The sequence below is a fragment of the Hoplias malabaricus genome, chromosome 2 (genome assembly GCF_029633855.1).
Source record: "Hoplias malabaricus isolate fHopMal1 chromosome 2, fHopMal1.hap1, whole genome shotgun sequence".
Lineage (NCBI taxonomy): Eukaryota > Metazoa > Chordata > Actinopteri > Characiformes > Erythrinidae > Hoplias > Hoplias malabaricus.
The window spans coordinates 64,878,147-64,900,071 of record NC_089801.1 but is presented as its reverse complement, the minus strand read 5'-3'; the positions used below and the strand labels follow the sequence as shown (position 1 = coordinate 64,900,071).

The 21,925-nt window shown below is 42.9% G+C and overlaps 1 protein-coding gene across 1 annotated transcript; it reads left to right on the top strand.

The window, feature by feature from the left end:
• The first annotated feature begins 2,793 nt into the window (after positions 1-2,793).
• Positions 2,794-17,322, top strand: commd1 (copper metabolism (Murr1) domain containing 1). The gene is made up of 3 exons (XM_066661633.1): positions 2,794-2,990; positions 4,962-5,249; positions 17,065-17,322. The coding sequence occupies exons 1-3, from the start codon at positions 2,817-2,819 to the stop codon at positions 17,170-17,172; spliced, it is 570 nt and encodes a 189-aa protein (XP_066517730.1). The 5' UTR covers positions 2,794-2,816; the 3' UTR covers positions 17,173-17,322.
• The last annotated feature ends 4,603 nt before the right edge of the window (positions 17,323-21,925 follow it).

The window sequence follows — 21,925 nt, the reverse complement described above, 5'->3', positions numbered from 1 at the left end:
GAGGAGTTGGTGTGTTCTCCCTGTGTCTGTGTGGGTTTCCTCCGGGTGCTCTGGTTTCCTCCCACGGTCCAAAAACACACGTTGGTAGGTGGAATGGTGACTCAAAAGTGTCCGTAGGTGTGAGCGAATGTGTGAGTGTGTGTCGCCCTGTGAATATATATATGTGTGTGTGTGTGTACAAATGTTAGACTTGACTTTGCGTTCCTTTTACTTCAAATTATCAGACTGGCCACAGCCAAAAACACATTACTTGTTTTTCAGGAGATATTTCTGGTGAATATAAATTCAACAATAGGTATAAGTTGCATATAAGTATTTAACACTTACCAAGTGTGGCCCAGACACTGTAAACCCAGAAGCAGGTGAAAATGAAGACGGTACCGAGAAAATTCATACTGTCCACAAGAAAGGGTAAAAGAGTAGATCCACCAGCTCTCCTCTAGAACAGCACCCGCTCACAGTCAGTCTCCACCTGAGAACAGGTAAGAGGAATATCACTGTAATAAGCTATAACAAATCATATGGAGGTGTAAAGGTCGCTGATAATGCCAGATCTGTGCAGTGTAATCAGAGCCATAAACTCTTATAAAGCTGTCTTCTCGTAATTCTCATTATGACACCTGTTTCTCATTACCTTATGTTTATCTTTATATTTTTACTTTCATTATTCAGCATAAGCCTTCGATTCAATCTTTTGTGAAATGTATATTTATACAGACCTTTTTATAATTATCAGACATCATTATTTTTTTTCTGCAAAGCCGTAAACGTTACGTTTGAATCAGGTTGGATTATAGTATTGGTTTTGTGAAGATAGATTTGATTTCCATAGAGTTAGAGAAGAATATAAGTGAGGATTTTACAGTGTCAGTGTATGTGTCTGCACACATATACTCCTCTCAGCACTTCTTATAATGATTAATATACTCATTTAAATATGATACTGTACATTACTCGTGATCAAATTTATCAGTCTCCATTTGGGAGCTGTTTATTACAAGACCTAGGTCTAGCCTTTTATCTGTGGGTTGATAGAAGATAAACTCACATTACACCTGTTCATAAAATCCCAGTGAGGGACCTCATTGTTAAACATTAAACAGAGAGAGTGACGTTCATGGCTTCAGCGAGGAATTCCATATTCCTCCCTACAGAGTCTGAATATAAGAACTTCAGAGCAGCGGTGTGTTTGCTAGAGAATGTCAACGTGAAAGTGTGTAAAAGAGAGAGGTATGTTATGACTGGCCTTCACAGCTTGAGCTCATTCCTTCCAGAGGAAATTAGGTTGCTCTGTAATGGCTCAGGAGACATAATGATCATCCTCTTAAAATTAATTTAGGAGAAAAAGAATGAGACAAAAATAGACTAGAGACATGTAAAAGAGATAAAGAAGTGAGTATGGTTTAGTTCCTGTGAGGAGTTGGTGTGTTCTCCCCGTGTCCGCGTGGGTTTCCTCCGGGTGCTCCGGTTTCCTCCCACAGTCCAAAAACACACGTTGCAGGTGGATTGGCAACTCGAAAGTGTCCGTGAGTGAATGTGTGTGTGTCTGTGTTGCCCTGTGAAGGACTGGCGTCCCCTCCAGGGTGTATTCCCGCCTTGCGCCCGATGATTCCAGGTAGGCTCTGGACCCCCCGCGACCCTAAATTGGATAAGCGGTTACAGATAATGGATGGATGGATGGATGGATGGTTTAGTTCATCAGGCAACTCTGAGCACATTTTTTGAGATCTCCACTAAAACTCCAGAGGAGACCCCTGTGAGATTAGAGGTCTAGTATAAAAAAAAAAAAACACCCTTGAGCAGCAGGAGACTTATGTTAAGGGCGCTCTCTTTTTTTCATCTGATCTCATAGTAGGAAAAACAACTGAGGATGTCTCTATTTTGATTTTTCTTGCCTTTGGGATTTTCTTTACAACAGAAAGGGGGCAGCTCACATGAACAGCAGGTAGTGTCGCAGTCACACAGCTCCAGTCTGGGTGCCTGTCTATGAGGAGTTGGTGTGTTCTCCTCGTGTCCGCGTGGATTTCCTCCTGGTGCTCTGGTTTTCTCCCACAGTCCAAAAACACGTTGTTAGGTGGATTGGAGACTCAAAAGTGTCCGTAGGTGTGAGTGTGTGAGTGAATGAGTGTGTGTCACCCTGTGAAGGACTGGCGCCCCCTCCAGGGTGTATTTCTGCCTTACGCCCAATGATTCCAGGTAGGCTCTGGACCCACCACGACCCTGAACTGGATAAGGGTAATAAGTAATGACTGAATGAATGAACTCACATGAAATGAAAAATTCACAAATTGTTTTGTGGTCCTCAAATGAACCGGTTTATGAAGGTTTAATCTTGGAAGTAACTGAGAGCTCAAAAAGTGCACTACCTAAATTAGGCTGACAATTAAGCTTTTAGAACGGCTTTCCCAATGTCTCTGACCAACTCGATTGCCTTTAAAACGTTCTAAAATCAGGACAAAAAGCACAACACAACTCAGAACTAACCCTCAACATTGATGTTATTGGTTTTTAAGGTTTATGATGTCAGAAAACTATTTGCTGACTATGGTGGACTTGAAGAACAGGGTGAAGGGTGGGGGGGGGGCAAAGTATGCAGAGCAACAGATGGACAGTCTACAAGTGCTTCGGTACGGTAAGTAATGGACAGTGAGTGTACAAACCAAGAGGTGGCAGTAATGTGATTAGCGGTGCTGTAGAGTACGGAGCAGTGAGCAGTTTGGAACACAGCCTCAGTAGTGCACACTTCTCTAAAGGGAACGAAACCCCGCCCTACATCACATGATACTGGTCACGTGACGCGACCGTCAACAGGCACCATGGCGGAGGTCGAGAATGTGAAGTCTCTGGGCGCTTTGTTGAACGGAATCGCTCAGAAAGTTTATTACAACAACGCCGAGATAACTGAGGAGCTCCTGAAGAGCGAGGTTTACCCAGACATGCCTCAGGACGACTTCCACTCGCTGCACGAAAAGATGAGAGGCGTCTTAAAGGTATTCAGGTTATTTTAAACTAGGTACTGCGCTATTTCTGTGAGGATTTGATGGCAGTCTGTCATATATACAATAAACCAATGTTGGAGAAACAGTCCTGGATCATAAACACCAGTGTTAAGCCTCTCTAGCCCACGCTTGGCATTGAGCATGGTGACGTTAGGCTCGTGTGCAGCTGCACAGTGAAGCATCTGTATCTTAAATCAAACTCTACATGCCCAACTGTGTCTTAGTAATGCTAGCTTACTTGACTCAGGTGTAATGACAGTAAAACGTCTGTATATAACGTATCTTGTACATTTTAGAGAAGCCTTTACACTAAATGCTGGAACATTTCTGTGAGGATCGCAATCTTGGGGGTGCTGTAGTACCCCCTCAAGCCCACACTTGGCTTTGAGCTCATGTGCAGCTGCTCAAGAGTGTCCTATCTATCTATTCTATCTGCCTTTCTAGATATCCAAGGATGCCAAATACAGTGCCAATCCAGGAGTTTGGTGTGTTCTCCCCGTGTCCGTGTGGGTTTCCTCCAGGTGATCCGGTTTCCTCCCACAGTCCAAAAACACATGTTGGTAGGTGGATTGGCGACTCAAAACTGTCCATAGGTGTGTGTGTGTCACCCTGTGAAGGACTGGCGCCCCCTCCAGGGTGTATTCCTGCCTTGCACCCAATGATTCCAGGTAGACTCTGGACCCACTGCGACCCTGAACTGGATAAGGGTTACAGATAATGAATGAATGAATTAATTAATTAATAGAGCGCCAATCCATATCTGGGCACACACACACATTCATTCACACCAGAACAGTTAGTAGAGAAGCCATTTCACCTACCCTCCCTGTTTTTGCAGTGTGGAAATCGGAGACCCCGGAGGAAACCCATGCAGACACGGGGAGAACATGGGAACTCCACCCAGATGGGACTTGAACCCAAGATCCCGGCACTGAGAGGCAAATGTGCTAATCACTAAGCCACATACAATAACAATGACTATCTGTAGGCTATATCTATTTCTCAACTGAAGCTAGCACTGAAAGAGTAATTGTTTTTAAATTGAGATCACAACTTGGAAGAGAGCAGTTATAAAATCATAGGAGGTGCAGACTGGACTGCTGCTGAGTGGTCCAAAGTTATGTTCTCTGATGGAAGTAAATGTTGCATTTCCTTTGGAAATCAAGGTCCCCGTCTGGAGGAAGAGAGGCACAGAATCCACGTTGCTTGAGGTCCAGTGTAAAGTTTAGACAGTCAGTGATGGTTTGGGGTGCCATGCCACCTGCTGGTGTTGGTCCACTGTGTTTTCTGAGGTCCAAGGTCAAAGCAGCCATCTACCAGGAAGTTTTAGAGCACGTCATGCTTCCTGCTGCTGACCAACTTTATGGAGATGCAGATTTCATTTTCCAACAGGACTTGGCACCTGCAGACAGTGCCAAAGCTACCAGTACCTGGTTTAAGGACCATGGTATCCCTGTTCTTAATTGGCCAGCAAACTCCCCTGATCTTAACCCCATAGAAAATCTATGGGGTATTGTGAAGAGGAAGATGCAGTACGCCAGACGCAACAATACATAACAGCTGAAGGCCACTATCAGAGCAACCTGGGCTCTCATATAACAGCTGAGCAGTGCCACAGACGGATCGACTCCATGCCATGCCACATTGCTGCAGTAATTCAGGCAATAGGAGCCCCAACTAAGTATTGAGTGCTGTACATGCTCATACTTTTTAGTCGGCCAGCATTTCTAAAAATCCTTTTTTTGGACCTCTTGTGCTTTATAGAGACTAATGGGGTTTGGTTATTCTTGTTTAGAGAGACCAATACAGTGTGAATGTTCTGCTCAGCTGAGATCAGTGCACTAAATAAGCTCAGCCATTACCTACAAGAGGCAGCCTTTTGTTTACTTTAACTTCCTAGGGCCTAAAATAAAGCATCACTGGTGGACTGACTCTCTGTTGCACTTTCTCTCTCTCACTCAGTCCATTGCTACAGCTGATATGGATCCGACTCAGCTGGAGGCCTTTCTGACAGCCCAGATGCGGAAGCTCGGTGGTGGAGGGTTGAGTTCGGAGCAGGCAGCTGCTATGGGTCGGTTCTGGAAGGCCCACAGAGCTCGGATCAGAGAGAGTCTGCAAGCTCAGAGCCGCTGGGAGCCGAGCCTCAGAAATGTGAACTGGAGAGTGGACCTGCAGACTGCCTCCAGCAGGGGGAGCACTTCCAACACTCCTGTGGCCCTGGTAGAGCTGGAGCTGGGACGAAACGGACAGGTGAGGACAGCCATTATGAAGAACTTGGCTGATTTTGGGAGGTGATGATTCAATGTCTTTGAGGAGTGTGGTGTGTTCTCCCTGTGTGGGATTCCTCTGAATGCTCTGATTCCCTCCCACAGTACAGACACACATGTTGGTAGGTGGATTGGCTGTGTGACTGTGTGAGTGTGTAAAATTGTCCACAGGTGTGTGTGTGTGTGACTGGGTGAGTGTGTGAAATTGTCCACAGGTGTGAGTGTGTGTGACTGAGTGATTGTGTGTAATTGTCCACAGGTGAGTGTGTATGTATGTGACTGGGTGAGTGTGTGAAATTGTCCATAGGTGTGTGTGTGACTGGGTGAGTGTGTGAAATTGTCCACAGGTGTGAGTGTGTGTGACTGGGTGAGTGTGTGAAATTGTCCACAGGTGTGTGTGTGACTGGATGAGTGTGTGAAATTGTCCACAGGCGTGTGTGTGACTGTGTGAGTGTGTGAAATTGTCCACAGGCGTGTGTGTGACTGTGTGAGTGTGTGAAATTGTCCACAGGTGTGTGTGTGTGTGACTGGGTGAGTATGTGAAATTGTCCACAGGTGTGTGTGACTGAGTGAGTGTGTGAAATTGTTCACAGGTGTGTGTGTGACTGGGTGAGTGTGTGAAATTGTCCACAGGTGTGAGTTTGACTGGGTGAGTGTGTGAAATTGTCCATAGGTGTGTGTGTGACTGGGTGAGTGTGTGAAATTGTCCACAGGTGTGTGTGTGACTGGATGAGTGTGTGAAATTGTCCACAGGAGTGTGTGTGACTGTGTGAGTGTGTGAAATTGTCCACAGGTGTGTGTGTGTGACTGGGTGAGTGTGTGAAATTGTCCACAGGTGTGTGTGACTGAGTGAGTGTGTGAAATTGTTCACAGGTGTGTGTGTGACTGGGTGAGTGTGTGAAATTGTCCACAGGTGTGAGTTTGACTGGGTGAGTGTGTGAAATTGTCCATAGGTGTGTGTGTGACTGGGTGAGTGTGTGAAATTGTCCACAGGTGTGTGTGTGACTGAGTGAGTGTGTGAAATTGTTCACAGGTGTGTGTGTGACTGGGTGAGTGTGTGAAATTGTCCACAGGTGTGAGTGTGACTGGGTGAGTGTGTGAAATTGTCCACAGGTGTGTGTGTGTGACTGGGTGAGTGTGTGAAATTGTCCACAGGTGTGTGTGTGACTGGGTGAGTGTGTGAAATTGTCCACAGGTGTGTGAGTGACTGGGTGAGTGTGTGAAATTGTCCACAGGTGTGAGTTTGACTGGGTGAGTGTGTGAAATTGTCCACAGGTGTGAGTGTGACTGGGTGAGTGTGTGAAATTATCCACAAGTGTGAGTGTGACTGGGTGAGTGTGTGAAATTGTTCACAGGTGTGTGTGTGACTGGGTGAGTGTGTGAAATTGTTCACAGGTGTGTGTGTGACTGGGTGAGTGTGTGAAATTGTTCACAGGTGTGTGTGTGACTGGGTGAGTGTGTGAAATTGTCCACAGGTGTGAGTGTGACTGAGTGATTGTGTGTAATTGTCCACAGGTGTGTGTGTATGTATGTGACTGGGTGAGTGTGTGAAATTGTTCACAGGGTTGTGTGTGTGAAAGAGAGAGAGAGAGAGACTGGGTGAGCGTATGAAATTGTCCACAGGTATGAGTGTGTGGTGCGTGTGTGAGTGACTGGGTGAGTGTGTGAAATTGTCCACAGGTGTGTGTGTGACTGGGTGAGTGTGTGAAATTGTCTACAGGTGTGTGTATGTGTGAGACTGGGTGAGCGTATGAAATTGTCCACGGGTATGAGTGTGTGTGTGTGAGAGAGAGAGAGAGAGAGAGTATGAGTGACTGGGTGAGGGTGTGAAATTGTCTACAGGTGTGTGTATGTGTGAGACTGGGTGAGCGTATGAAATTGTCCACGGGTATGAGTGTGTGTGTGTGAGAGAGAGAGAGAGAGAGAGAGAGAGAGAGAGAGAGAGTATGAGTGACTGGGTGAGGGTGTGTTGCCCTGTGATGGACCGGCACCCTGACCAGGGTGTGCGCCTGCCTTGTGCCTCATGTAGTCTGCGGACCCACCACAACCCTAAACAGAATGATGCAGTTACTGACAATGAACGAATGAATGAATGAGTGAACTTCCAAATATGACTTTTGTATCAAATTGAAGTAAGGGGTGCTGTGTTGATCTGGACAAGTAACAGAAAAGATAGAAAACACAAAGAGCAGCAGCAGGCAAGAGTTGTTACAATCCTGTTGAATTATTGTATTCTTTGTTTCTGATAGATAAAGAGTTTTTAAATATGGCACTGCTTCTTCTTTCCCTCTCGTCTAGCTTAATAAATCTCAAAAAAATGACAGATCATGGTGTGCACAGTATGGAGCAAGTGCTTTTATATTTTCTCACTATTACCCAACCTTTCTTCCTACAGAGACTTAGTGAGGTTAAAAACAAATGAGCGAACATGCGTTTCCCCTGCGATTGTTAACGTTGACTGACGACTGTGTGAGTCAGAAGAGTGCTCAGCAGCTCTAATGAACAAATGAAGGAAGCCCACAGCCAGACACCAATTCAATTAACAATACACTGCCGTTCAGATAAAGAGGGATGTAATGGAGGACTAGAGAGACTAACAAATGATCACGGTTCAAACACAAGAGTACAGTCGTCATTTTACAGGAGAAGGAGAAAACCTTCTTTACTTTGAATGGAAGTCAATGTGACAAGTTTTTGTGTTTTATAAATATTTTAAAAAGCATTGTTTTTTATGTAGTGTTTTTAAGAACCCAGTGAGATGACCCTTTCTTACATCAGTATTAGGTGTGCAAAATTTTGGTGTGCATACTTAAAACATTCCCCCACTCTTTTGTAAATTTATGGAACTTAAGTGCAGTATTAAAAATTACTTATTTTTTTGTTAAATAAAATTACCCATATAATTTTAATACTACTCGTATAAATGGGTAATACTACTCAAACCAAACAAAAACACAACAGTACACAGAGTGCAGAACAACACAGGTGGCCATGGTGGGAGCAGGTCCAGTGAACAACACCAAAGAGTGGGGGGTAATAACTGCTTCTCTAAGTTGACAGGCACGGTAGATACCAGCTGTGAATGCAGGCTACTAGCTGCCAAGCAGCAACGATGAAAACAGGCTCCCTCAGTTGACAGTTCCAGCGATATCATATCAGTGGTGAAAGCTGGCGGCTCGCCGCAGAGCAGCTGCGGCAAGAGACTATTGCATTGGTCCATTCCTCATGAACCTTCCACGTATTGTAGAAGGCAGCAGCTCTCTTCAAACCATGTAGAACTTGGCAGATGAATTCTGGCTCTGCCTTACTTCAGTGGTTTGTTTAAAGCTGATAACAACATCCCGTTCACCAATAAGCCCTCACTCAAATGTCAGACAACCACTTCTAGGAACTGCACCCAGGCCACCACCTCCTCATCAGAATAACTATCCAAATACCAGCCCTGGTTTAACCAGCAGTTTGTATTTGAATATGAACATTGGTTTATTGTGCTCAGAATGGTAAGCTTCGTATTTTAGTTCATTGTTTATTTAATCCTCCACCTCCAAAGAGAAAGTAACTTATAATATCATTTCAGACTAGTAGGTAGTTGCCTGTGTCACTTTAACCGAGACTGGCTACTTATCAGACGTGGACAGTTGGTCCCCTAGTCAGTCTTATCAGCAACTTCCCTTTTCTTGAACTTATGTGCTCCTAGTGCTCAGGTTCAGGCCAGCAGCTGACGTAAACCACATCCTCCAACACTTCCTTCACCAATTTTTATTGGAAACTGCTGGCAGATGCAATGCTGTGACTGGAAGTGTGTAAATGTGTGTTTCCTGTGCTGTTCACAGTGAAAGACCAACTGCAGACCCCCTGCTAAAGCTCCGCCAACTCGCTCTGCTAATTTTATACTTTCTTCCGTTACCTCTTCATACTGATCAGGGTCGTGGCAGGTCAGAAGCCCACCCAGAAGTCTTGGGAACACACCCTGTCAATTTCACACTCACACTTTTTTACTTTGTGTTAGACCTGGTGTGACAGTGTATCCCTTGATATTACACCCACAGTGATAATAAACACACAAACACAGTTTTTCTGGACTCTAAATTCAGTGAAGGTTAAAGTTGACAGAGCACTGCAGTGATGTGGAGGTGGAATTGGCTCCGCTTCAGACAGATACTAAACAGAGGGTGAGGTAATAAGCAAAAAAGCTGCCACCGTTTTTACCACCGAAGGTACTGCAAATTTAGCTTATTTACCAGCTTTACATTTGAATTTTCATTTCCACCTTAACCCTAGAAGCATCACGCTTCTCTGACCCACTGAAACCTAGAAGCATTTAGAGCCGGTCCTTTGACAGTTGTGACTGACCACTCTCAGTACTGCGCTGACTTGCCTCCCACACCAAACCCAACACGGCGCTTGGAGGGAAGTCAGTCGCAGCTCTCAAATTAACATCTGACTCATGGCGCTTCTAGTATTAAATGTGTCACTAGTTATGGCTGGTGTTATCTTCCTTATCAATTTTCCCTTCCACTTTATTTAGGAGGCAGATGCTTTCTCACTCTTTATTTTTCCGTATTCCTATGTTTATTTCCACCACTCAGTTTACGAGGCTAATATTGGCATTAACTGCCAGCATTCTGTTGTAATTTTCTGTTCCATCTTAAAAAGGTGATTATACGAGGCTGCAATTAGCTTTTGTTTTTCTTTGTTTAAAACAGACACAACACAGATTTTACACCTTTAACCATGCTGTTATCTCACTTTCTTTGTATAAAACACACAAATCACAGATTTACACCTTTAATCCTGATGTTATTCCCCACATTCTTTGTTTAAATCACACAAAACACAGACTTTAAACTGTTAATCCACACACATGCATCAGTACTTTACCAAGTTACTGGAAAATCTTATACAAATGTATAAGAAACAAACTAGGAGCCTGGTGGAATAACTGCACACTTTTGTAATGCTAGCAAACAGATTAGCTAGCATAATGCTAATGATGGGGAAGAGGGAGGGCCATCCTAGGCACTCCTAACCTCAGACGGCCGGACCGAACCTGTGATCTTATCAAATTAAGACATGAAACATGAGAAATATCAGAATCAGTGTTTCTCCACAGAGTGCTCACCTCTGCTGCTGTGTGTAAAGGAACAAAAAAAATGGTAACACATGACACTCAATATCCCAATTAAACCATCATCCTCGTCAATATCTTGCCCATTAGTCCTGCTTCAGAAAACCACTTTATAATCATATTTTTTCTTCTGGAACCACACATCCAAGACAAGAAGATTGTTGGTTAAACTCATAGTTGCCTAATGTTACTCCACCCACTCCCAAGTCTTTCGAGACCATGAAATGTTCCATTAGCCAGCTTCAAACTGCTATGGGCCTTAATGTCTTTGTAGTGAGCGGTGTAGACAGGCTGCTGCGAATACTGCCTTCATCCTGTCTCGTGTTTTTATTCCAGCTGGTGGTGACAGTGTATACCCCACCCAAACCAACAAACACAACAGAAATCAAACACAAACCTGTGCTCAGACACTGTTTGAATAACCTCTCCTCTTCTTGGTTGGGTGTTAGCTCGTTGAATTAGTGTTGGTTGCAACACTTTGCTTTACTTCAACCTCAAAGCCACCAACTTGTTCAGAGAATGGAGGATAATGACAGGTGCTGATAAAAGCAGGACACGTCTGAGGTATGGAGTCTTTTGTGTAGGTGAGCAGATCTAGTCCAGACTTGTTCCTGAATTCATGTCAGAGGTGCTGTACAGGTATGTGTTTGTTCACAAATGGTACAGTTAGGGTATATGTAGTCTCACGGATACAACAGTAGCCTTAAGCTCCTGTTGTGAACCTTAAAAGGGACAGATTTTACCTCTTTTCTACAAGTGGACACAATTCTGGTTCTTAATGAAGGGTATGTGACATGCTCTGGTCAAAACACCACAAGGTTCAAACCCCACAGCAACATTCTCCCCCTCTCTAGACAGCCCCCTTCAGAATGGCTGCTTTAGCGCCTGTTCCTGTAAATGATAATGAGCAGCTCGCTGTTCACCCCGACCCCTAGCGCACAGCAGTGAGGAGTGAGGTGCAGAAGCTCTTGTTTTTAGCTGTTTTTGCTCTGTTCTCTTTCTTCTCTATTCTCATTCAGTGATCTTATTTCTTGACGCTCAGTGTCTGTTTTGCTTTGTTTTACGTTGTCTTTGTGCTCTCACAAATGTGGGTCCAGCATTGTGATTGGAGAGACTCAAATAAGGCAACTCTAAAGTCTCTATGTGATAAATAGAGCAATATCAGAATGACTTGTTTTAATTCCATTATTTCTGACTTTCATATCGCTCCAGAGACACACATTAATGCGGACATTCACTGCACCAGTGATTTCATAATGTGTCCCAAATTAAAAACATTCATTATCTGTAAGCGCTTATCCAGTTCAGGGTCGCGGTGGGTCCAGAGCCTAGCTGCAATCATTGAGTGCAAGGTGGGAACACACCCTGGAGGGGGCGCCAGTCCTTCACAGGGCAACACACACACATTCATTCACACACTCACACCTATTGATACTTTTTTGAGTCGCCAATCCACTTACCAACGTGTGTTTTTGGACCGTGGGGGGAAACCAGCGAGAACACACCTCACAAAACTCTCACAGACAGTCACCCAGAGCAGGACTCAAACCCACAACCTCCAAGTCCCTGGAGCTGTGTGACTGTGACACTATCTGCTGCGCCACCGTGCCGCCCCCAAATTAAAAATGGGCTATACATTTCTACAGAAATGACAATTCCACATGAGATTTTAAAAAGCCTTGTTTGCCTCTTCACTCTTGAATCCCCAAAAAGAGTGCAGTGCTAGTAAATGATAACATTTTGTTGTCTCTTTGCCATAATGTCTGCTTTCTTTTACTCTGTTTATTCCCTGCTGTTTTGGGGGAAGCGATGGATTGTTTTAGGAACATTAGTGTCCATTAAAGCCATGCCTTTCAAATGAAGGCCTTCCTCCCAGAGGAGCCCATGCTCTTCTCTTTACCCTCCCACTCTTATCAGATGTAGAGTGTTATCCATTAATGTTCTTCAGAAATGGCAGTAAACAACACAGATGACTGCTTTTTTTTTTTTTTTTGCTGTCAGAACATTTCAGTCACACCAAATCTTTATTCTTTTAAGATTTTAAATCTCCAAGCAGATTTATTTATAAATATAGTATAGATCACCATATACATTTTTTTAATCGAAAATATTTCATGAATTATTTCTCCAGTAGCATTTACACCTGTCAGCCAAACCACAAAACCACCGCTTCTTTTCGAACAGCCACTAATGCAACACCACTGAGCAGTTCAGCGCATCAGAGGAGAATGCAAACTACTCGTATCTGTCACATCAGCTGCCAGATTCCCATGAGATGGTGGAGAAGGGGCCATCCCACTCCTGAAGAGAGTGAGGCCAGTTGTGCTCTCTAGGACTCCCGGCCTTGGACGGCCTTGATCACTCTGCTGAAATATAAAACTTATAAAATTGCTGTTTGAGCTGAACATATTTAGCCCGAACATATCTGCCTGTTATTAAATCATATATTAGTCCTGCGTGGAGAACTGTAGCTTCTGTGTGCTCATTGCCCATAGCCAGCTATGCAGTCAATAAGGATAACAGCTTGTAGGAGAACACAAACCCCACAAGTTAACTGCCTGTTAATGTATTTGTGTGCATTATACTCGAATGAACATTGAATATGATGAATGTTGTTATAGTGGCAGACTATGGATATCGCTTGTGCTTCAAGAACAACTTGATCAACCTTAATTGCAAAGAGAGCCTACCTAATCCAGGTTATTTGGCTTTAGTGTCGTGTCTAGAGGCAAATATATTTGAAAATAATTTTTAATATAGTAGTAGTTTGCTCTAATAAAGTCTTATTTAGGTCAAAACATTTTGCTGTGTTAGCGATGGTCAGTAAATGAGACTCTGTGAGTGTGGGTCAGTTGAAGGGCTTTCGGCGCTGTGCAGTTCAGCTCAGCTCAACAGAGTACACCAACACGTGCTGACGATAAACAGTTTCTGAGAGAGAGCAAATTTCATAGACTGGTGCTGGCGGAACAGAAAAGTTTGAAAATACACTAAATACTATGGTTCTACACTGTTTAGAAGCACAATTGGCCAGCTAACAGGCACTTGTGATTTAGCACACCACAACAGATTTTCCATTAAACTGAGGCTCAAATCACACACATTTAGAGATAAAGCCTCATAGCTTCATTCCTCTGTCTTTTAACCCAAACTCAACGCTAAACTCACACTGCTGTGGGCTACTGGGCTTGTGTTTTTTCCTCCCACCCATTTTCAGAATGTGACATCAGCACTCTGTGAGCTCCCAAAGCGCATCCCCTCGTAGCTGTCTTAAATGCACATTAATGAACTCTATGGCCTTGTACTTAAAGACACAGAACAGAAATATGACACACCACACACACGTCATAAATAGCTTCCTCATTTTGAGATACCATCCACATTTTTAAATACCACAGTATACAGTATTATGTGTGTTATAGAAAACTGTGTCACCTGTCTCTGTTTAACACCTTGTGGACGTTGGTTGTGACTACACCACTGGACTAAAACTCAACTCTGGGCTTGATACTTTTTCTCTCTATCTTTCACACACACACACACACACACAAACAAACAAATCCTAATGAAAGAAACGTGTAGAGATCAGACGGGTTCTGCTTTTCCTGAGTAATGTGTTTCTGGGGATATTTAGGTTGATGAGATCCCTGTACTTTTATTATTTTGGTTCACATGATTTACTGTGTTGTTTCAGGGGGCATGAGTAAACAGCGTGTGTGTGTGTGTGTTTCCAGGAAAGTACAAAATTCTGGGCTTTATTTATAAAAGAAATATTGATTCTATGTCATGGCATTTCTGATTAATCCCCTACACAATGATATGAAACAATATATTGTTTTTAACCTCAGTGGTATATTGTATGGTGCTTGATTCCCTGTGCGACAATTAGCAAACTATTTTTAAAATGTTGTGACATACACCACAGTCCCCATGCATCAGTGGAACGTTTTGGGGCAAGGCCCATGCAGAATAACTGCCAGCATGCCTTATAGTCATCCCGGTAAAGGAATGTGTTTATTCCTGATGTTGTTGAGTGATGTGGGGTGTAATTTAGAAGTCGTTGTGTTTGTGCTCATAAGTTTCACTCCATGTATGATATCCTTTTGATGTCATGTCAAGCGCCGCACTGGGGCTTTACTGAGCTTTTACAAAGGCTTTTGTTTATTGCCTTATTAATTAAAGAGTATTCTGCCTAAAAAAAAGGTGTGTGTTTAGGCTTTATCTTCATTAGAATGGCCTCCCAATGGTCAACCGTGCACAGAAGTCTATGTACAGCAGAGTTCTTAGTGTGGGTGTGAAGTGAGTTTCTGATGTCACTTTTGAATGGATACCCTGTCCAGTTTTGTCCAGACTGATCCGGTTGAGCTTTCTGAACTGCCAGCAGAGGAAATGAGCATGAACATTAGCTCTCCTCCCGCAGGGACACGCACTTTCTGTAGACCATGGTCCAGTTGGTTCACATCAGCTGAGCGAGATGACATTCACATTTCATAACTTGACCAAAGCATGTGTCTCCATCCATCGTCATTTGTCTGTGTTTGAACCCATCGGCTGCTCTTGACACTGAGTGTACATTTCACACAGATGCTGTTAAATCACATGGAATAACCTTTGATTTCCACATACAGAGTGGAGCAGGTTGATGTCTATAAGCTCCTGGGCACAGAGATGGACAAGTCTCTCTTTCTCATAGCATGCAGATCCTGTTTATGGGAAATCACAGCAGCAATGAATTCTTTTGAGGTGGAGAAGGGTGCGCTGGTATTTGTGCTGATTAGTAATATAGCATAGTTTCTCCCTGCAAAAGTCAGGTTTAGGTTAGAATGTTATTGATCATGCAAGTAAAATAACTGATCCTACACACCCCCACTATATTTGCTTCAGGCCCCCGCTATAAAGTTCTTTTGGCTAAAACTAATATTTTTAAAATGTCCTTTGTCCCAGTAACTACCAGTTGTCTTCATCATGTGAGAGTTATGTTGGGAGGGATTTTCTCTGTTTTTGTTTTTTACATGTAATAAAATGGGTTTAAAAGCATAGTTCCCGATTGTAATCAAAAAACACTTTTTATAAAATTCAGAAGATGTTGATGTTTCCTCACCATTTGCTGCTCTCCAGTCTGTTTTTGTGCTAGAAACTAGTCTGATGTGTTTATGAATCCCCAGTGTCTATAAATGAGTGAAAATACAGTTTCTTTCTCATCTGGAGTATTTTAAGAGAATAGAATAGATAGAACCTCAAATGTTGAAAAGCATGAACCGAGATGAGGATATTGCTCTATTCCTGCTCCATATGTGGTCAATATTAATTTACTTTTGATTTTTTTTTTTTTTTGGATCATTTATGGGGCGGCACGGTGGTGCAGCAGGTAGTGTCGCAGTCACACAGCTCCAGGGACCTGGAGGTTGTGGGTTCGATTCCCACTCCGGGTGACTGTCTGTGAGGAGTTGGTGTGTTCTCCCTGTGTCCACGTGGGTTTCCTCCAGGTGCTCCGGTTTCCTCCCACAGTCCAAAAACACACGTTGGTAGGTGGATTGGCGACTCATGAATGAATGATCATTTATGGTAGAAATATCTCCAGATTCTGAACTGTATTATTCATTCATTCATTCATTATCTGTAACCGCTTATCCAATTCAGGGTCGCGGTTGGTCCAGAGCCTACCTGGAATCATTGGGCGCAAGGCGGGAATACACCCTGGAGGGGGCAACACAGACACACACACACGTTCACTCACACCTACGGACACTTTTGAGTCGCCAATCCACCTACCAACGTGTGTTTTTGGACTGTGGGAGGAAACCGCAGCACCCGGAGGAAACCCACACGGACACGGGGAGAACACACCAACTCCTCACAGACAGTCACCTGGAGCGGGAATCAAACCCTCCAGGCCCCTGGAGCTGTGTGACTGCGACACTACCTGCTGCGCCACCGTGCCGCCCGCTAACTGCATTAGTACAAAACTAATCAACTTCAGTTACAAATGCTTTTCTGTGGTATTTCAAACAGTGAATAAAACCTTACAGACAAGATAAACATCAGCCACATACAAACAACAGTAGTCATTTTCAAATTAAAAGACGCTTCATAGACTACACGTCATAGAGATTTTTCATATTACTGTGCATCAAAGACAAATTTCTATCATAAAATCATAATAAAGTTCCGAATCTGTAGTACACAGTTTCAACAGACAGTAATTTTGATACCTTACTCTGTGTTAAAAAAAACGTACTGAAGACCAGTCAAAATTCACATACAGTAGAAGCCAATGGACAGTTGCTGGACTGGACTCTGTCAGGGCTTGTGAACAGCTTGTGGGAAATGTTTGTGAATTCCTTCTTTAAATTAGCCAGCCAAAGGCAAAGCACCTGATACGATTCATTACCTGTGCAGTGCTGAGGTCCTCCTGACTGCTGTGAACACCAGAAAAACAGAGGGAGGATTGGTTAATGGGTTGCTCCTGGGTTTGAAAGTTGGATAAAGCCTTCTTTCAGTGTTTTTTTTTGTGTGTGTGTGTATGCACTGTTGTCTTCATGCACCGCTGAGTGGGGACAAGGTACACATCACCGCTAGATCAGAGACATGGAACAATGTTATTCAGATGTGTTATAAATTTAATGTTGATTTTAAACTGCTCTCTCTCTCTCTCTCTCTCTCTCTCTCTCAGGACTCTGAGTTTGTGTGTTTGGAGTTTGATGAGCTGAAGGTTAATCAAGTGCTAAAGAAGATGGCGGAAATTCAAGAAAGCATTGACAGCATAGTTCACCATAGCTAGTGTGTGTGTGTGTGTGTGTGTGTGGAATCACTAACCTAATCCCTGTATAATATTTTGTCATGTATACTGTATTGTCTTAAGTGTCATTTGTATTTGGTTATAGTTTTTTAATCATATTCACAGTTGCCTCAAAATGTTCAATTAAATGGTCTTTTCTACCTAATACTCCACTGTTTATTTATTCACTTTTTCTTTATGTATTTACACTTCTGCTGTCAAAATTAAAACATGAGCAATGCATTCACTCAGTAGATGGTTAAATCCACTATTTTTTACCTTTTAATGAAGTGTCCTAGTTTGAAATATTAGACCGGCCATAAATTTGTAGAAGTACATATTTTAAAGCTTAATTTCTAGTTCCAGTTATTGTGTTTAGTTTTGTACAGTTATTGCTGTTCAGAATTTGTTTATGAACAGTCCAGTTTGTTTGATAAGTCACAAGCATAAACTACAAACACACTTCCCTAGACAGAGGTCACAGGGAATAAATCAACAAACAGCAAACTGACAAAAGCAACAATAAAACTGAATACAGTTCCTCCTTCTATTAAGACTTAACTTAGCAAGATGAGACAGAGGGGCTACAGTCATTGGAGCATGTTGCTCTCACCAGACATCGGTGATTAAATGGGGAAACTGCAGTCTCCACAGTTTAATGTTCATCCTTCATCCTGTTTTGCGTGTTCAGGTTCATGAGAATCTGAAAATGAAGAGCTGCTATAGCATCGTAGCGCTGTTATGGTTCCTGAAATATAGCTAGCATTGTGCTAAGTAAGTGGGAACAGGCAGGGTCTTGCTAAGATCAAATTCAAGTTTTTGTTTGCTTTTTTGCCAAGTTCCTCGTGATATTTTAACATGAGCGTGTATGTGTTGGTGGATTATTGTTTAGTCATCATTTATTCACTATTCAGTTAGAGTCAGGCAGGTATTCTTCCCAGAAAGAGCTGAAAGGAGAAAGAAGACACTCACACAATCCTTTAAACATTTAACACAAAGTCACACCTGTGAGCTGTTGGAGTCACTTGAGATCAGAGTTGAAGGATATCCAATCACACACACACACGGTCTTAATGGTATGAGTGATTGTGTTGAGATCAAATGAGACTCAGAATGTGATTTGAGAAGTTCAGTGTAATGGTGCTGTTGCTGTATTTGTAGACATTTGCAGTAGAAATGTTTCAGACGTAGGTGTTAGAAGTGACGCAGCCATGAGAGAAAGTACCAAGTAAGTGTTTCTAATAAACTGGCCAGAGAAAGGAAATACATCGACTGAAGTGGCCAACAACCACGTATAATGTGTTTTAATTGTTCCCACCTGATACCACTTTGTGTATGAGTGTGGAGGTCAGGTGAGGGTGGTTTTATAGTTCACTGCGTGTCTAAGTAAAATGCAAAGCACTAATTCAAACTATAAATTTTCATACCTCATCATAGAATCTCCCTGTTTGAAGACAGCTGATACGTAAAGACGTAAAGGCACCAATTCACACAGTTCAGAGAAGCTTTGTTTTATTATTTTATTACTAAGGGTCACTTACAACGTTAGTTTACACATCAAAAACAATCCTAATGTAATATAATCATTCATTCATCCATTTTATGTAACTGCTTCATCCTGTTCAGGGTTACAGTGGGTTTGGAGCCCAGCTGAAATCACTGAGCGCAAGGTCAGTCTAATATAATATTGTGATTTGATGAGTGTGTGGTGCCTGGTGATGGACTGAGGCTCTGTCCAGTGCGTGTTCCTGCCTTGTGGCCACAGCAACCCTGACATGTAAACATTGTAATTTATACAGAACTTTGCCTTCTTGCTGAAGAAATAATAATGTCACCAATCACCTTCACTGTGGAATTATTCAAATACTGCCTCGCCTCCACTTTGGGGACCACTGTAATAATCTGATGTATAATAATGTGGCACGGCGGTTATCTACTTTACAACATGTGTGTTTGGATTGTGGAAAGAAACCAAAGCCCCTGGAGACACAGGGAGAACACACACAACACAAGGACATGACATGTTATATCTCGTGTATTCACAAAGCAGTTTTACAGTAATTCTGGATCTGAGCCCCAAGTAAACACCACTGAGACAACATCAGCTGTAAAAACTGCCTCAGAGCAAGAGGAATAAGCCTTGAGATGAACCACGACTCAAGGAGAACTCACACTGGAACAAGACAAACAAAGGGTAGTGTATAAACAACGAGCAGTACACAAAGAGAGAGTTATAATGAGGGTACAATGGTTTACGCCATGGCCTGAGTATGTTAAGAGCTGCGTTAATAAAGGACACTCTGAGGAAGGTGAAGAGTGAATGGTTCTAGATAAAGCCCAGTCTCAGTGGCCTGTTCATGGCGTGAGGGTGAGACTCTCAGCCACATGCAGATGGCTCCATGAGGAAAGAGCAGGAATCTGCGAACCCTGAAGTATGTTGTGATTGGTTGGAGCTGGTTGGATGACTGCAGGCGAGGACACACCACTTGGACAACCCTTCCCCAGCGTCAGGTCAGACAGGATGGGCAGATGTTCAGCTTGGCAGAGAAGCATACAGATAGTTCTGATATTTGACTGTGTGACTAAACATAGTGAGACCAATAGAGTGTGGGTTACAGCTTCAGAAAGCTAGAGAGGCAGGAGAGATATAATGTCTCCCAGGGTAGTGGTAGAAATGCATGGCTTTGAATTGATTTCTAAAAGGATGCTGGGACCATGGTATCCACTAGGGATGTACCAAATTGTATCGTTCGTGATAGAATATCGTTATCACCAAAATGCCCTGGAATATCGTGATATTATTTTTCGGGCCATACCGCCCACCCCTAGGATCTCTTATCCACTTATTTCCTCTATATCTTGGCTGCTGCGCCTTTAAGACTGATAAATGTATACAAATTGTCTCTGTTCTGATTGGCTGGAAGAACAGACAAGGCAGACTATTGTGTTTTTTCTATGATATGGGCCCTTTAACTTGATGAAAAAGACCACAGTGCTGAAGCATTTACCATTTGCATGTATTTAAAGGCTGGTGGAGGCAGAGGTGGAGCTTTGTCTGGTGTCAGTGTGTAGCTGATAGGGGGCTATTAATAATGCACTGATGTGACTGGGACTTTTGTGTGGACAGAAATAAAGCCCAGTGAGCCCTGTGGCCAAGCCCTACTCCATGTGTGTGTTTTTATGTGTGCGTGGGCAGATATATGTTGTTTATCTGTCCTTTCAGACACAATGGCCATATTCACACACACACACACACACTGAGCTGTTAGTTTAATAAATACATCATCCTGCCTATGCCCCCAATTATGAGTGTGTTTTCTAATAGATTTATGAAGCAAATAATACTCAAAACTAATCTATCACCCTGTCCTTCAATGATCAGGACCCCCACAGAGCAGGCATGATTTGGGTGGTGGGTCAGACACAGTAGTGCTGCTGGAGTTCTTAAACGCTGTGTCCACTCACTGTCCACTCTGTTAGACACTACTCCCTTGTTGGTCCACCTTGTAGATGTAAAGTCAGAGATAGTAGCTCGTTGGTCACTGCACAGTGTGCGTTGGTCGTCCTCTAGTCCTTCATGAGTGACACAGGACGCTGTCGGCTGGATGTTGCTGGTTGGTGGACTATTCTCAGTCCAGCAGTGATACAAAGCAGTTTAAAATTCCAGGAGCTACTGCTGTGTCTGATCCACTGTTCCTGCTTTCTAGACCGAATTTTTGGTTTAAAATGTATTTGGAAAACTGAATTATGCCATATTAAATATTATGGGAATACTTGTATACTTGACATTATATGTGACACTTTCACAGTATTTACAGGAAAAGGTCTGATTGCACATATGCGGTACACATTGTCTGTATAATCAGATTCAGATTCAAATTCAGATGAAATTTATTTGTCACATACAAAGTTATACAAGTACAACATTGCAGCGAAATTACATTCCGTTTGTACACTCAGCCAAACAGGGGTTGGGTGTCTGCAAAAGACGCAACAGCAGCAGGGCCCACGCCATCTTACAGTTAGAAGAAACAGCTGGATTACATCAGGGAAGTGGTGGTAAAAAAAAAAAGGTCACAGACTGTGCCTTAAGAAAGCACAGTGTGTGATCTTGAAAAAAACATCTATCTTTAAAGACAGAGCTAACTGCTTGATTTTTCACATCTATTGATTCAAACATCCAAAGACTTCCACTAGCACAGCAAAAATATCATGAGCCAGTACATTAAAACCACTTGATGGTTCTTAATGATGGAGAGTCCAACACTAAGTCAGTGTCACTGCAGCGCTGAGAATAATCCACCCCCAAAACCTGACCTGTGGTTGTCCTGTAAGGGTCCTGACATTTAAAGAATAGGGTGAAAGGGGGCAAACAACCTGCGCAGAGCAACAGATGGGCTACACTCTATAATTGTAGAACTACAGTGTGCTCCTGTGTGGTCAGTGGAGCTGAGAGAATGGAGAGTGAGTGAGTGAGTGAGTGAGTGTAGAAACATGGCATTAATGTTATGGCTCATCGGTGTATAAAGAACTGTTGGGAGTTTTTTCCCTGGAAAGCTACGGCACCAGTTTAACCTGTGATACACCTCATAAATGCCTTGGGGCAATGGGCAGATGAGGTAAATGAGGTGCATGTGTGTACAAAGGGTTCAGACACTTGTTGACCCTGCATTTCTTCTGAAATCATTTCATCACATCAATATTGCATGTTTGATAATTATATGTATTATTAATTTTCAGATTTCTTTGACATTTA